General features: G+C 44.0%; 1 protein-coding gene across 1 annotated transcript in view; it reads right to left on the bottom strand.

Annotated features, from left to right (window-relative positions):
* Nucleotides 1–16,977, bottom strand: part of LOC106585793 (cotranscriptional regulator ARB2A homolog) — a 324,101-nt gene that overhangs the window by 274,735 nt on the left and 32,389 nt on the right. The window contains exons 5-6 of the mRNA XM_014172421.3: nucleotides 13,235–13,300; nucleotides 12,016–12,207 (exon numbers count right to left, since the gene is read on the bottom strand). Coding sequence (XP_014027896.1) covers nucleotides 12,016–12,207; nucleotides 13,235–13,300 — 258 coding nt within the window. The remainder of the gene's footprint in view (nucleotides 1–12,015; nucleotides 12,208–13,234; nucleotides 13,301–16,977) is intronic.

The raw sequence follows: 16,977 nt of genomic DNA, 5'->3' as shown, positions 1-16,977 counted from the left end.
GGTCATCTATAAGTCTATGCTAAGTAAAGTTCCGCCTTATCTCAGTTCACTGGTCACGATAACAACACCCACCCGTAGCACACGTTCCAGCAGGTATATCTCACTGATCGTCCCCAAAGCCAACACCCCATTTGGCCGCCTTTCCTTCCAGTTCTCTGCTGCCAGTGACTGGAACGAATTGCTAAAATCACTGAAGCTGGAGACTTTTATTTCCCTCACCAACTTTCAACATCAGCTATCTGAGCAGCTATCCGATCGCTGCTGCTGTACATAGTCCATCTTTTGCACACACTGTATATAGACTCCTTTTTTTTCTACTGTGTCCTTGATTTGTTTATTGTGTTATTAGCTTGTTTATTCCATGTGTAACTGTGTTGTTGTCTGTGTCACACTGCTTTGCTTTATCTTGGCCAGGTCGCAGTTGTAAATGAGAACTTGTTCTCAACTAGCCTACCTGGTTAAATAAATCTTGGCAGTAGTACTGTAGACTACTTTATCACTGACCTCAACCCAGAGTCTCTCAGCACACTGACATCCCTATAAGATCACAGAAAAATCACAGTCTACTTGAACAGAGCAATACTCAATCATGAGGCATCAAAACCAAAGGAACTGAATAACATTAGGAAATGCTATAGATGGAAGGAATGTAGTGTGGAAACCTACCAAAAAACAATTAGGCAACAACAAATTCAATCCCTTTTGAACCACTTCCTGGACAAAACGTCCCACTGTAATAGTGAAGGTGTACACTTGGCAGTAGAAAACCTAAAACAGAATACTTTACCTCTCAGCTTCCCTATCAAATGTAAACATTTCAATCAGAAAAACTGAGAAAATTAACAATGACAAATGGTTTGATGAAGAATGCAAAAACCTAAGAAAGAAATTGAGAAACCTATTCAACCAACTACATTGAGACCCAGAAAACCTGAGCCTACGCCTTCACTATGGTGAATCACAAAAGCAGTACAGAAATACACTACGGAAAAAGAAGGAACAGCATGCCATAAATCAGCTCAATGTCATTGAAGAATCCATAGACTCAAACCACTTCTGGGAAAATTGGAAACACTAAACAAACAACACAAAGAGTTATCTATCCAAAATGGAGATGTATGGGTAAACCCCTTCTCCAATCTTTTTGGCCCTATAACAAAGAACAAACAGCAAAAACATATACATGATCAAATACAAATCTTAGAATCAACTATTAAAGACTACCAGAACACACTGGATTCTCCGATTACATTGAATGAACTACAGGATAAAAAAACAAACCCTCCAACCCAAAAAGGCCTGTGGTGTTGAAGGCATCCTCAATGAAATTATAAAATATACAGACCACAAATTTCAATTGGCTATACTTAAACTCTTTAACATCATCCTTAGCTCTGGCATCTTCCCCAATATTTGGAACCAAGGACTGATCACCCCAATCCACAAAAGTGGAGACAAATTTAACCCCAATAACTAACGTGGGATATGCGTCAACAACAACCTTGGGAAAAAAACACTGCATTATCATTAACAGCAGACTATTACATTTCCTAAGTGAAAACAATGTACTGAGCAAATGTCAAATTGGCTTTTTACCTAATTACCATACGACAGAGCACGTATTCACCCTGCACACCCTAATTGAAAAACAAACAAAACAAAACAAAGGCAGTCTTCTCATGCTTTGTTGATTTCAAAAAAGCCTTGGACTCAATTTGGCATGAGGGTCTGCTATACAAATAGATGGAAAGTGGTGTTATGAGGAAAAACATATGACATTATAAAATCCATGTACACTAACAACAAGTGGGCGGTTAAAATAGGCAAAAAATACACACATTTCTTTCCACAGGGCCGTGGGGTGAGACAGGGATGCAGCTTAAGCCCCACCCTCTTCAACATATATCAACAAATTGGCGAGGTCACTAGAACAGTCTACAGCACTCAGCCTCACACTACTAGAATCTGAAGTTAAATGTCTACTGTTTGCTGATGATCTGGTGCTGCTGTTTCCAACCAAGGAGGGCCTACAGCAGCATCTAGATCTGCTGCAGAGATTCTGTCAGACCTGAACCATGACAGTAAATCTCAGTAAGACAAAAATAATGGTGTTAGAAAAAAGGTCCAGTTGCCAGGACCACAAATACAAATTCCATCTAGACACCGTTGCCCTAGAGCACACAATAAACTATACATACCTCAACCTAAACATCGGCGCCACAGGTAACTTCCACAAAGCTGTGAACGAGCTGAGTGACAAGGCAAGAAGGGCCTTCTATGCCATCAAAAGGAACATAAAATGAGACATACCAATTAGGATCTGGCTAAAAAATACCAGAATCAGTTATAGAACCCATTGCCCTTTATGGTTGTGAGGTCTGGGGTCCACTCACCAACCAAGACTTCACAAAATGGGACAAACACCAAATTGAGAGTATGAATGTAGAATTCTGCAAAAATATCCTCTGTGTACAACGTAAAACACAAAATAATGCATGCAGAGCAGAATTAGGCTGATACCTGCTAATTATCATAATCCAGAAAAGAGACGTTAAATTCTACAACCACCTAAAAGGAAGTGATTCTTAAACCTTCCATAACAAAGTCATCACCTACAGAGAAATGAACATGGAGAAGAGTCCCCTTAGCAAGCTGGTCCTGGGGTTCTGTGGGGTCTGTTTGTGTGTGTGAAAAACGATTAGACCAAACCAAATCATGCGAAAAAAGATAGTTCTTTCCAATGTGTCAAGTAATTAACAAAAAAAACTGAGCAAACTAGAATGCTATTTGGCCCTAAACAGAGAGTACACACTGTTAGAATACCTGACCACTGTGACTGACCCAAACTTAAGGAAAGCTTTGACTATGTACAGACTCAGTGAGTATAGCCTTGCTATTGAGAAAGTCCGCCGAAGGCAGACCTGGCTCTTAAGAGAAGACAGGCTATGTGCACACTGCCAACAAAGAGACAAAAAGAGGTGGAAACTGAGATGCACTTTCCTAACCTCCAATTATTTCCCTTAGATTACACAGATCCACAAAGAACTAGAAAAAAACAAACACATTTTGATAAATTCCATATCTACTGGGTGAAATACCAGTGTGCATCACAGCAGCAAGATTTGCGACCTGTTGCCACAAGAAAAGGGTAACCAGTAAAGAACAAACACCATTGTAAATACAACCCATATTTATGTTTATTTACTTTCTCTTTTGTACTTTAAATATTTGCACATCGTTACAACACTGTATATAGATATAATATGACATTTGAAATGTCTTTATTCTTTTGGAACTTATGCGAGTGTAATGTTTACTGTTCATTTTTATTGTTTATTTCACTTTTGTTTATTATCTACTTCACTTGCTTTGGCAATGTTAAGAGGGATTGAGAGAGAGAGCTAGAGAGAGAGAGAGACCAGGTGAATCCAGGTTTCCTCTGGAAAAATGTGCTGCAGTGGGGGGTTTTGGAATATGTTTAATTCTGCACAGATTTCCTTCTTTTCACTCTGTCATTTACAGTACCGTAAATTCCGGACTATAAGCCGCAACTTTTTTCCCACGCTTTGAACCTCGCGGCTTAAACAATAACGCGGCTAATATATGGATTTTTCCAGCTTTCATTTATTTAATTTTTTTTAAAAACACATTCTGTGACGTGCTCAGTTTTTTGGCGACATGAAGCTTTCATTAGACCAATGAAATTGCCGAACGGGTTAAGGTCAAACAGTGACGAGAGCGACAATGAAAACGATCCAATATCGGATGAAGAAATTCTGAGGCTATTCAACTCCGACACCGAAGGAGATGACTCCAGTGGTTTCAGTGCACAGGAGGAGGAAGATAGTGACCAATGACTTTCTTGGTAGGCTACTGTTTACTGCTAATTTTTTATTTTTTGTGACAAGCCGTGTTTCGTTAAAGCCTATTTATTTTTGTTACAAGCCGTGCTTCATTAAAGCCTATTTATTTTTGTTACAAGCCGTGTTTCGTTAAAGCCTATTTATTTTTGTTACAAGCCGTGTTTCGTTAAAGCCTGTGTAAAGTTAATTTGTTTCAATGTACCGGTAGGCACCTGCGGCTTATAGACATGTGCGGCTTATTTATGTTCAAAATGATATATATTTTTTAATTCAGTGGGTGCGGCTTATATTCAGGTGCGCTCAATAGTCCGGAAATTACAGTAGGTAACTACAATGTTGTTGATACATCCTCAGTTTTCTCCTATCACAGTCATTAAACTCTGTAACTGTTTAAAAGTAACCATGGGTGAAATCCCTGAGTGGTTTCCTTTCTATCAGTACGTGCCCTTCTTTGCGAGGCATTGGAAAACCTCCCTGGTCTTTGTGGTTGAATCTGTGGTTGAAATTCACTGCTCGACTGAGGGACCTTACAGATAATTGTATGTGTTGGGTACAGAGATGAGGTAGTCATTCAAAAATCATGTTAAACACTATTATTGCACACAGAGTGAGTCCATGCAACTAATTAGGTGAATTGTTAAAAAAATAATACTGAATGTATTTAGGCTTTGTCACGTCCTTACCAGTAAAAGAGGTTGTTTGTTATTGTAGTTTGGTCAGGGCGTGGCAGGGGGTGTTTGTTTTATGTGTTTCGGTTTATGTTCTATGTTAGTATGTTTCTATGTCCATGTCTAGTTATTCTATTTCTATGTTTAGGGTTTTTGTTTGACCTTCAATTGGAGGCAGCTGTTTCTTGTTGCCTCTGATTGGAGGTCCTATTTAGTAGAGGTTTTTCAGCTTGTGTTTGTGGGTGGTTGTTTTCAGTCTAGTGTTTTGTACCTGACGGAACTGTTCAGCTGTCGTTCGTTTCTTGTTTTGTTTTCGTGTTCAATAAAAGTAAAAAAATGAGCACTCAACCCGCTGCGCCTTGGTCTACTCCCTTCAACGGCCGTTACAGGCTTGCCATAACAATGGGGTTGAATACTTATTGATTCGCCTTTTCATTTTTAATTAACAAAATAAAATGAATAAAAAATAAACATGATTCCACTTTGAGATTATGGGGTATTGTGGGTAGGCCCTTGACAAAAAACTACATTTAGTCCATTTTAAATTCAGGCTGTAATACAACAACATGTGGAACAAGTCAAAGGGTTGAATACTTTCTGAAGGCACTGTAGCTCCCACATGTAATCTTTTAACTAGTTAGCATCCTATTAATTCATTTTATGTCCCAAAAAACATGGTAGGTCTGCCTGTTAGGGTAACCCGCCACCCAGGGTATTTTCCCCCTGCCTCTACTTCTCACAGAAACCACTTCATGTCACCCTTTTCACCCCCAACACTTTCCCTGGTTGCTACTATTCTTGCTCAACTAAAAATGTGTTTCATCACAATTTTTGAAGTCACTCCCTAAATATTATTTTGAGGTAGGGTGGCGTTTTACACCAAGTTACACTAAAATGTACTTATGTTACATTTAGCCCCACTCTCCCCTTTGCACTCACAGAAAATTGTGGAGCTTAACATGCTTAACCATGATGCTGCTAAAAACTCAGGGTTTAAAATGGTGCAGTTCGCACATATTTAAGAGTTGATAAAGTAGGAATGGAAAGCTGGGATCGTCCTCTTTTTAACAAAGGCCATTAAAACGGCTGTTTTCCATGTAATTGCATGAATTGTTGTGCATTGACTACTTGTCAGAATGCAGATTTCCCTACGTATGACACTCATAACTTGAATGCGCCTAGAGAGTAATATTTATCTTGTATGGAACACACAACAACAAGCTGACTAGGTAAATAGGTAAACTTTTCTACTATGGGGTTATCAGATTGTTCTATTCATTGCTGGTTTTGTTTGCAGACGAAAAGTAAATGTGGACTCTTCAAGCATCTTCAAAGTGCACCTTGACAGAAATATTTTTGAATGTTTCATATTTTTGGGCAGCGCCACAGTTAAAATGACTGCAGCAGAAACACTACATCCATCTATCTGTCTGTACGGGAGACCTACATACTGTAAGTAGCCTACCAGCAAGCTTAGAGTGGTATGTGTGTGTGTGCCATTACCTTGTTGCATGTTCTCCTGAATATTGCAGACATGTCCTATCCCTTTCATCCATGAATGACAACAGTGTTTGTGCACTGCACCAATCTTCTGGATCCTCTCACAATACCAGGTAACTAGAACCCAGCACAACTAAACACATCCTGCCCACATACTACCCACATCCTGCCCACCTTCTACCCATCCCATCCTATTCTTTCTTTCTTTCCATTTTTCTCATTCTCTCGGTTGTCATCTTTCCTTCCTTCATTCCTTCCTTCCTCTCACTCTCCCTCCCAGTGTCAGAATGCAGCCTTGACAGGGCCAGAAGGTAATGACACAGCTGCCATGATGCAACAAGCAGACCTGTCCACTGTCAACAATTGAAATCATGAAGGAATAAGCTGTCATTAAGAGGGCCTCTCCCTGCAGTGGAGCTGTCAGCCCATTACCTCCCTCCTCTCCCCTCCCCACTCTGCCTGTGCTGGAGTGTGCTCCCCTCGCCTGTCACTTTACAGCCAGGCTTTAGGAATATAGCTCCACTTCCACACCACCTGCAACAACCGTGCCGAGTGTGAGGGAGGGTGGTGTGACTGGAGCATGTGTGTGTTTGTGTGTGAGTGTGTGTACTGCATAGTGTACACATGCATAAAATATCTTTGCAAAGGCACTGGCATAGCGTGCTCAGCAGTCATAAACAGGTAGGTATGGTTGTAATAAGAAGGTTTAGTGTTTTGGACACCATACACTCTGGGCATTGCTTATTTAGTTGTTTTGGGGATAGCGTGATAGCTTGTCATAGACAGGCATATAGCATACTTATTATCATGGTGTAAGCTACAGTTACTTTGGTTGTCACTGTGGCTACTGATATAGCCTATAGGTTGGCGTCACAGAGATTAGTGTGTTTTGAGTAGGGAAGGTGGAGAGGGCCGGTTGCCCTCAGCTTCACCCAGTCAGGGGAGGTGGGCGTCTGGGGTCTGATTAACCAGCTCAATCAGTTCATTTTCCCACAATCCCCGGCTGCCAGAACAGATCCCATTGGACAATGAGGCCGAGCCTAAGTGTGTCTTCAAAGGAGGGTGGAGAGGAATGAAGAGTGGGTTTTCACCGCTGACACGTACATGGTGTGAATTCCCCCCCACGGCAGTGTGTGGTGTGTGCGTGTGTGGTGTGAGTTTACGAGCGAGCGTGTGTGGTGTGTTGAATGGCTAAGGGCTCCTCCCTTTGTCTCCATCAGAGTGTTGACTGCAGGGCTCAGACTGGCCAGATCCTCTGCATCTCCTAGTGCACATAGGAAGGGCCAAAAGGGGTAACACAGGCAGAGGTGGGGGGATTTTTAAGTGGGGTGATATTAATTATTTCGCTCACGCCATTCACATCTGCACTGAATTGCCGTTGTAGGCTAAATAAATAAATAATAGCAGTAAAACAGTTTATTATAGCCTAACCCCATTCTGTCCCTGTCATGGAGAGGAGAACATCTAAGCCCTAGACGAGTTCTACCTACACGTTAGCCTTAGCTCTTCTCAGACAGTACACATTCTGCTGTTCAATATCCTGTACACACTACAGCAGCACTCTGTGGCTGTACAGCTCCAACAGAGGAGAGCAGCCTTCCAGACAAGTGGCCAGACAGGAAGGAGGGAAAATGAGAGGAGAGTGGAGGAGACGAGGAAAGGAAAGGATGAAATTGCAGTGTGAAGAGGTTCTACTTCATCTCCTTGCAGTCTGTGTAATACATCAGCCCACCTGAGATCAGAAGAGACTGAGATAAACACCTCCTTGTAAAGTTTAGTGATAGCTGCTGTACCACTCAGCCAGTCGGAGAGAGAACTGCCTGCCTGTATGCCTGTCTTCATCCGGAGGTCCAACAGCAGCGGCTACTACTAACTAGGCCTCCAGCTCAGAATGGAAAGACTTCCTGTAAATGCCATGATGGGTATGTGTCAAGGCGTAAGGATTCGGCTCCTTGTTTTACCATGATGAATGGACACGGCTACACACACAGCTTTCTCTATATCTCGCCTGTCAATTTGCGTCAGAGGAACGCAACTCTCCCGGCAAATGTAATAATAACCATTCGTACTGTAACACACACACACACATACACACACAAACATACGCTTCCCACACATTTCTGCTCCAGTCGCGCCAGGAAAGGGCTTAGCCGCCAGCCTCAGCCGTGCAAGTTTTTATGACATTTAGAAGGAGAGAGAGAGAGAGTCAATTTGAACAGCGGGCCAATGAAATTAGGCAGGTAGGCTAGGCCAGGTTGACAAATGAGCACTGATACAAGGCAGGAAATAAGTGTGGAGAGTGGGGCTTCAGGCGCGCTAAACACAGACCTGCCGTACACAAGGGCACATGGAGAAGAAATGAGAATCTGAATTACACTTCACACCACATTGGCATCACAGCCAACGCTGCAACTCCACCTGGGTTTCCACATTATGAATGTGAGTCTTTGGAGGAATGTGTCAGCCAAAAACAGGTTTCTTTATCGGGGAGACAGCTAACAAAACAATAGGATACCTCTTCTGTTGAAGAGAGAAGTGAGTGAAATAGGAGAGTTGAGGTGTTCTTAAAGCTTCCCCAGCCCCTTAGACCTGGTTGACTCCTAAAGGCCTTTTATCAATACCTTATATCATAACAACAACATAGTGCTTCCACCACCCTCGCCCCTACCCTGCCCCCAATCCCCAAACCCTGGGTGTCTCCGGGGAACATACTCCTGAAGGGGTGCAGACCTGGAATGACATGCAAGAATCTCCAAGAAAGAGGGGGCGAGAGAAAATACAGGACACATTTGTAGACACAAGCATAACCAACCAGGTCTGAGAGAGAGAGAGAGGAGAGAGGAGATAGAGCGAAAGACATAGAAGGAGAGAGAGGAGAGAGAGATGCATGTACAGAAATAGGTTATAAGCCTACATTTTCTCACAATAACAGTTTTATAATGCTGACAAATTCACAGAAATCATGAAGCAACAAAGACATACAACACAGAATTACAATCACACACACACAACACACACACACACACACACACACAAAAAACACACACACACACCAACACAGCCTATCCCACGTGTAAAATGTTGCCCCCCTAAAAAGCCACGTCCTTCCGACAGTACAGGACAGCTTTGTTGACGCAACCCTAACCAACCATGTTACCATTGGTAACAACTCCCTAACACAACCCTAACCAACCAGGTTACCATAGGTAACAACGCCCGAACACAACCCTAACCAACCAGGTTACCATAGGTAACAACGCCCGAACACAACCCTAACCAACCAGGTTACCATAGGTAACAACGCCCTAACACAACCCTAACCAACCAGGTTACCATAGGTAACAACGCCGGAACACAACCCTAACCAACCAGGTTACCATAGGTAACAACGCCCGAACACAACCCTAACCAACCAGGTTACCATAGGTAACAACGCCCGAACACAACCCTAACCAACCAGGTTACCATAGGTAACAACGCCCTAACACAACCCTAACCAACCAGGTTACCATAGGTAACAACACCCTAACACAACCCTAACCAACCAGGTTACCATTGGTAACAACGCCCTAACACAACCCTAACCAACCAGGTTACCATTGGTAACAACGCCCTAACACAACCCTAACCAACCAGGTTACCATTGGTAACAACACCCTAACACAACCCTAACCAACCAGGTCACCATTGGTAACAAAGCCCTAACACAACCCTAACCAACCAGGTTACCATAGGTAACAACACCCTAACACAACCAGGTTACCATAGGTAACAATGCCCTAACACAACCCTAACCAACCAGGTTACCATAGGTAACAACGCCATAACCAACCAGGTTACCATAGGTAACAACGCCCTAACACAACCCTAACCAACCAGGTTACCATAGGTAACAACACCCTAACACAACCAGGTTACCATTGGTAACAACGCCCTAACACAACCCTAACCAACCAGGTTACCATAGGTAACAATGCCCTAACACAACCCTAACCAACCAGGTTACCATAGGTAAGAACGCCCTAACACAACCAGGTTACCATTGGTAACAACGCCCTAACACAACCCTAACCAACCAGGTTACCATAGGTAACAACGCCCTAACACAACCCTAACCAACCAGGTTACCATAGGTAACAACGCCCTAACACAACCCTAACCAACCAGGTTACCATAGGTAACAACGCCCTAACACAACCCTAACCAACCAGGTTACCATAGGTAACAACGCCCGAACACAACCCTAACCAACCAGGTTACCATTGGTAACAACACCCTAACACAACCAGGTTACCATAGGTAACAATGCCCTAACACAACCCTAACCAACCAGGTTACCATAGGTAACAACGTCCTAACCAACCAGGTTACCATAGGTAACAACACCCTAACACAACCCTAACCAACCAGGTTACCATAGGTAACAACACCCTAACACAACCCTAACCAACCAGGTTACCATAGGTAACAATGTACTAACACAACCCTTACCAACCAGGTTACCATTGGTAACAACGCCCTAACACAACCAGGTTACCATAGGTAACAACGCCCGAACACAACCCTAACCAACCAGGTTACCATTGGTAACAACACCCTAACACAACCCTAACCAACCAGGTTACCATTGGTAACAACGCCCGAACACAACCCTAACCAACCAGGTTACCATAGGTAACAACACCCTAACACAACCCTAACCAACCAGGTTACCATAGGTAACAACATCCTAAAACAACCCTAACCAACCAGGTTACCATAGGTAACAACACCCTCACACAACCCTAACCAACCAGGTTACCATTGGTAACAACGCCCAAACACAACCCTAACCAACCAGGTTACCATAGGTAACAACACCCTAACACAACCCTAACCAACCAGGTTACCATAGGTAACAACATCCTAAAACAACCCTAACCAACCAGGTTACCATAGGTAACAACGCCCTAACACAACCCTAACCAACCAGGTTACCATAGGTAACAACGCCCTAACACAACCCTAACCAACCAGGTTACCATAGGTAACAACGCCCTAACACAACCCTAACCAACCAGGTTACCATAGGTAACAACGCCCTAACACAACCCTAACCAACCAGGTTACCATAGGTAACAACGCCCTAACACAACCCTAACCAACCAGGTTACCATTGGTAACAACGCCCTAACACAACCATAACCAACCAGGTTACCATTGGTAACAACGCCCTAACACAACCATAACCAACCAGGTTACCATTGGTAACAACGCCCTAACACAACCCTAACACAACCAGGTTACCATTGGTAACAACACCCTAACACAACCCTAACCAACCAGGTTACCATTGGTAACAACGCCCTAACACAACCCTAACCAACCAGGTTACCATAGGTAACAACGCCCTAACACAACCAGGTTACCATAGGTAACAACGCCCTAACACAACCCTAACCAAACAGGTTACCATAGGTAACAACACCCTAACACAACCAGGTTACCATAGGTAACAACGCCCTAACACAACCCTAACCAACCAGGTTACCATAGGTAACAACGCCCTAACACAACCAGGTTACCATAGGTAACAACGCCCTAACACAACCCTAACCAACCAGGTTACCATAGGTAACAACACCCTAACACAACCAGGTTACCATAGGTAACAACGCCCTAACACAACCCTAACCAACCAGGTTACCATAGGTAACAACGCCCTAACACAACCCTAACCAACCAGGTTACCATTGGTAACAACGCCCTAACACAACCCTAACCAACCAGGTTACCATTGGTAACAACGCCCTAACACAACCCTAACCAACCAGGTTACCATTGGTAACAACGCCCTAACACAGCCCTAACCAACCAGGCGACCATACATAAACAGAACCTGCAGAGTCATCCCATGGTAACCCCATGGTAACCCCAACCACCCTGCCACCCTCACAACCCTCTAACCCTGGCTGGGTAGCCCCCGGGCGGTGTGGGGCCCCTACCTCCTTGGCGCGGGTGATGAAGGGGATCTGTGTCCCTGAGTCCAGGTCTTGGTTGATGATGAGGCGTCGTGCCCACTGGCCGGCCCGGACCACTCCATCCCCCTGGATGAGCACCAACAGCTTGGCAGGGTTGGACATGGCATCAGCACTCAGGTAGATGAAACTCCTGGGCTCCTCCTCTGTCACGTCCACCTAGTTACACCACACAGTATCGTCTTTTCATTGTAATATAAGTGTAATATAAAACTAAATATATAAAAATTATTTTTTTGAAGAAGTACAGCCTTGCCCTGTACGCACTGTTTTTTTTACAGGAAGTCTGACATACTCCATAGTAACAAATAAGTCCTTCAAAAATGTGTGCGCTCACACGCCCGTGCGTATGTGTCCTTGACTGCCCTCCACCCGTTGGATGGATGTGGTCCCCAGTATGCCAGAGGGATCTCTAAGGAGACACACACTGTCCATAAAAACCATGGGTGGCAGCTGCAAGAACTTAATCCAAGCAGACAAAGAAAAGTTCTCAGCCTTTCTTCTCCTTTTTTCTCTCGTTCCCTCCTTCTATACTTGGTCACAAGTTCAACTCGACGCAGGTGGACGGACCCACCACTACCACACACACACAAGAACAGAGCCATTTTCCATGGGAATAAAGAGATAAATAGGGCAAGCAGATAAAAGTTGAAAAGTGTGTAATGAAACTGGCTCCCGGGTTACCTTGGTAATTTATAGATATTGTTAATCCCTGTGCCAAGACAACACAGGTCCAAAAAATCCACTACAAATACAGCTAGAAAAATTATCAAAGCTAAAAATGAAAAGGACAAACCCATTTTCCTTCAAAAGAAAGGCAACAGACTATTCAAGCATGTGTTGAATGTTGGGATGAGCAGAGACACAGAGAAAGAATACACTAGAATATACTCCTGACAGCAAATAAAGTCCCCTTGAGTGCATTTGAATCCAAAACAGATTAAGCAACGGCTTTTCAGACTCTGAGACGGTGTGTCACAATACAGTTAATTTGTTGAGACATTTTTGTACAACGACAGAGAGCTGGAAAAGCTTATTCCTCCTCTCCAATCCTGGTTTTCATGGGACACTTAATATCATAATCATTGTCAGAAGCCGGAGCATTTAGGTCAATCTTCACATTAATACCCCCTATAATCTTCAAGGGTATGAATTAAATGCCTCGTTTTCCCCTCGTGATACTTACTGGCAAGATTACTTTCGTCATATTGCACTTCTTCTCCAACAGTTCATAAACATACTGTGTAATGATCTGAAAGACAAACAAAAACAGACATCTTGATTTGCAACTAACAACGCCGCAAACACACCAATGATACAGTGTAAGTTACATCTCATGTTGATGTCAGTTACAAATCCCTGTACAGCAACACAACAATGAAGAACAGTATGCAGCCTATGAGTAAAGAATAATGGACTTTGGTTTTGTTCATATATACAGTGTATATCTATTAGGCCCCTAGACAGACAGGTTGTACTATTAGGCCCCTAGACAGGCAGGCCGTACTATTAGGCCACTGGACAGGCAGGCCGTACTATTAGGCCGCTGGACAGGCAGGCAGTACTATTAGGCCCCTAGACAGACAGACAGGCAGTACTATTAGGCCCCTAGACAGGAAGTACTATTAGGTCCCTAGACAGGCAGTACTACTAGGCCCCTAGACAGGCAGTACTATTACGCCCTTAGACAGGCAGGCAGTACTCTTAGGCCCCTAGACAGGGAGGCCGTACTATTAGGCCCCTAGACAGGGAGGCCGTACTATTAGGCCCCTGGACAGGCAGGCCGTACTATTAGGCCCCTGGACAGGCAGGCCGTACTATTAGGCCCCTGGACAGGCAGGCCGTACTATTAGGCCCATAGACAGGCAGGCCATACTATTAGGCCCATAGACAGGCAGGCAGTACTATTAGGCCCCTAGACAGGCAGGCACTAGACAGACAGGCAGGCAGTACTATTAGGCCCCTAGACAGGCGGTACTATTAGGCCCCTAGATAAGAAGCACTATTAGGCCCCTAGACAGGCAGGCAGTACTATTAGGCCCCTAGACAGGCAGTACTATTAGGCCCCTAGACAGGCGGTACTATTAGGCCCCTAGAGAGGCGGTACTATTAGGCCCCTAGACAGGCGGTACTATTAGGCCCCTAGACAGGCAGTACTATTACGCCCCTAGATAAGAAGCACTATTAGGCCCCTAGACAGGCAGGCAGTACTATTAGGCCCCTAGACAGGCGGAACTATTAGGCCCCTAGACAGGTGGTACTATTAGGCCCCTAGACAGGCGGTACTATTAGGCCCCTAGATAAGAAGCACTATTAGGCCCCTAGACAGGCCGGCAGTACTATTAGGCCCCTAGACAGGCAAAACTGTATGTGTGAGATAATTGAAAGTGTCTGGAGTTGGCCATGCTGTGCTGTGCTCTTCAAGCTCAGTGCAGTCCCGATGTGGGGGAATGGAAGCCAAGGGAGTGTGTGGTTACAGTGTTGATGTAAGGTATGTTTATCCCGCCCAGCCACAGCACTAAGGAACTTGTACACAGTGTAACCTTAACCCACAGCCAACGGTTACATGGTTCAATGACATCAACAACTCTTTTCTTTTTCTTTTCTTTTTTTTCTTGCTTCTCGGCAGCTGAAAACATAAGGGTTTTTGTGGAGACGTTGTTTTGGGGGGAAGTGGATGAGAGAAGGATGAGAGAGGAGGAGACTTTCTGTCGGTTGTGTTTTGGCGTGTTTGTAGTGGAAGATAATGACCTCAGCTGTAAGAATCAGGGGTTGGGGGTATTGGGGTAATTACTGGGGTATTACTGGGGGTATTTATTAAACGTGCCCAGCCTGGCATGGAATGGCATGGCGGTGCTGTGGTGTAATGGCCCACCCGGGCAGACGAGGACAGGGGTGAGTGGTGTGGAGTGGCTGAGGTCTGTGGCGTCAGACGGGGACGTGTCTGCTGTGACCACAGGGACAGCTGGAAAGTCCAAAGCTAGGCCCCTCTGTGTTTATGTTAGCTTTAGCTGGACTCTTTAGAGCCAGCCATACCCACAGGAAACCAGGGCCAGGGAGGGTGGCAGCATGGAGGCAGAGCGTGTCCAAGCCCTTGGCTTGATGACATAAACACGCATGCATGCACACACACAGTCAGAGAGATTGGGCCCTCACACTGTCACACGGCCCATATACTTCAACCTGGTTAGAAAGCCTGAATGCTCCATCAGTACAAACTACTAAAACAACACCTGGTTCATACACCAAAACTACCAGTCTATTAGCCGGGTCCCAGATCTGTTTGTGATATCATGTCAACTCCTTACCATGCAAAACATGACAGCACAAACCGATCTGGGACCAGGCTACCAGTCTATGACAGCAGGGACTGGGTCTGGGATAGTCAAGGGATGTAATACTACACAACATACAGAGCAGGGGTTGGAACTGGTTCATGGAACAGAACTGGAAAATAATGACATTTTTTCGAGGAACAGAATCAGAATCAGGAATGAAAGTGATCTATACTATTCCGGGAACAGAACTGTTATTTTAAAAGCAGGGGAACCGGTTAATAACGGTATTTTACATCCAGGGCATCTTTTCCAGTCCCACAAAAAACACAACAAGACGCCTTTGCAAAGCTCTCAAAATGTAAATTAGAAACTTATTCCAGTGTCTGTCTGCCTGCCAGTTGAAAATCTTTGGCAGTGCGTGTGTACGCAACCTGCCCCTCCCCCTCCGAAGCATAGTCTAGTAGCTTTACTGATGTTACAAGCGTGATTCAGAAATTAGGGAGAGAGATTTTTAATTAGATATGAATGGATTAATCGTTTCAATGCTAGTTAAGGATACTATAATCTGATTAATCAGGCTGTAATGCATAATTAATTGCTATATACAGCCTGAGACATTTGTGTGAACATATTTGTAAATGTTCCTTACAAGCCAGTAGGATAAAATTACATTTAAACTTTCTCTACCAATTTTCTGTGTGGTTTGTCCTTCTACTGTTCGAAAATGTAAAAAATAATATCCACAGAGCAGTGTTATTACCACAACTTTCAGTACGCTGGTCTTTATATTGGTTTGTAATTCCGGTTTTAATTTTCAATACTTATGCAATTCGCCCGTGACAAACATCTGCACAATATGGCTGAACCTAATCGAACCACAGACCGAACGGCAAACACTTCCAGCTGACTGCGAGAAAACGCGCTTCCGTTGACTACGTCTGGTTACGTTCGGCTATTGTTTACATATTGTGCATCACATGCAATGAGCCACGAGACTGAGAGAACCTACCGGCGGCACGAAAAGTCGGGTAAACAACACTTTCCTGTGGATACCCTATCTCCACATCCTACCTCCAAAAGTACAACCGGTAAAGTAACCTCAAATATCAATTTATTCAACATTCTGACTTGTAGAGACTATTGTGTCGTTTTAACAGCTACTTCTTTCAGTCTGATAGCCATGGAGTAACCATGGTAACAGTCTAATGTTTAGGCCAAGGATACTATAGTGATCCCGTTTCATTGGATTTATTAACAACAAGTAAGATGTGTTTATATTTTCATTCTGGTGCCGCTCTGCACACAGAAGGTTATTACTAGCTGGTCCAATGCAAAACCCACTCTCTGAAGTTCAAGGACATTCAACGTTCCTTCATAGAAGCCGCTCCTCCGTAGGTATAATTCTGTGGACCTAATTCAGATAATACATGTCATAACAAGATGCCCAGCGCTTCAAGCCTCGTCCTCCACCTTCCCTCCCCATCCGCAAAATGTCTGTCGAATATTGTGCCCTATACTCGTCTGTCCAACGCATGTAAGTAGCTTGCCCGCTCCTTAGCAAGCTGCTCTATCCACACTGATTGCTGAAGTAAATTAATGACGAGCTACATTTTTTAAAACGGTTCAGAACTTTATTTTGCTGGTCAGAACA

This window comes from Salmo salar, chromosome 24 (assembly GCF_965601325.2).
Source record: "Salmo salar chromosome 24, fSalSal1, whole genome shotgun sequence".
Lineage (NCBI taxonomy): Eukaryota > Metazoa > Chordata > Actinopteri > Salmoniformes > Salmonidae > Salmo > Salmo salar.
The sequence above is the reverse complement of the archived record's forward strand: the minus strand, read 5'-3'. Positions and strand labels throughout refer to the sequence as shown.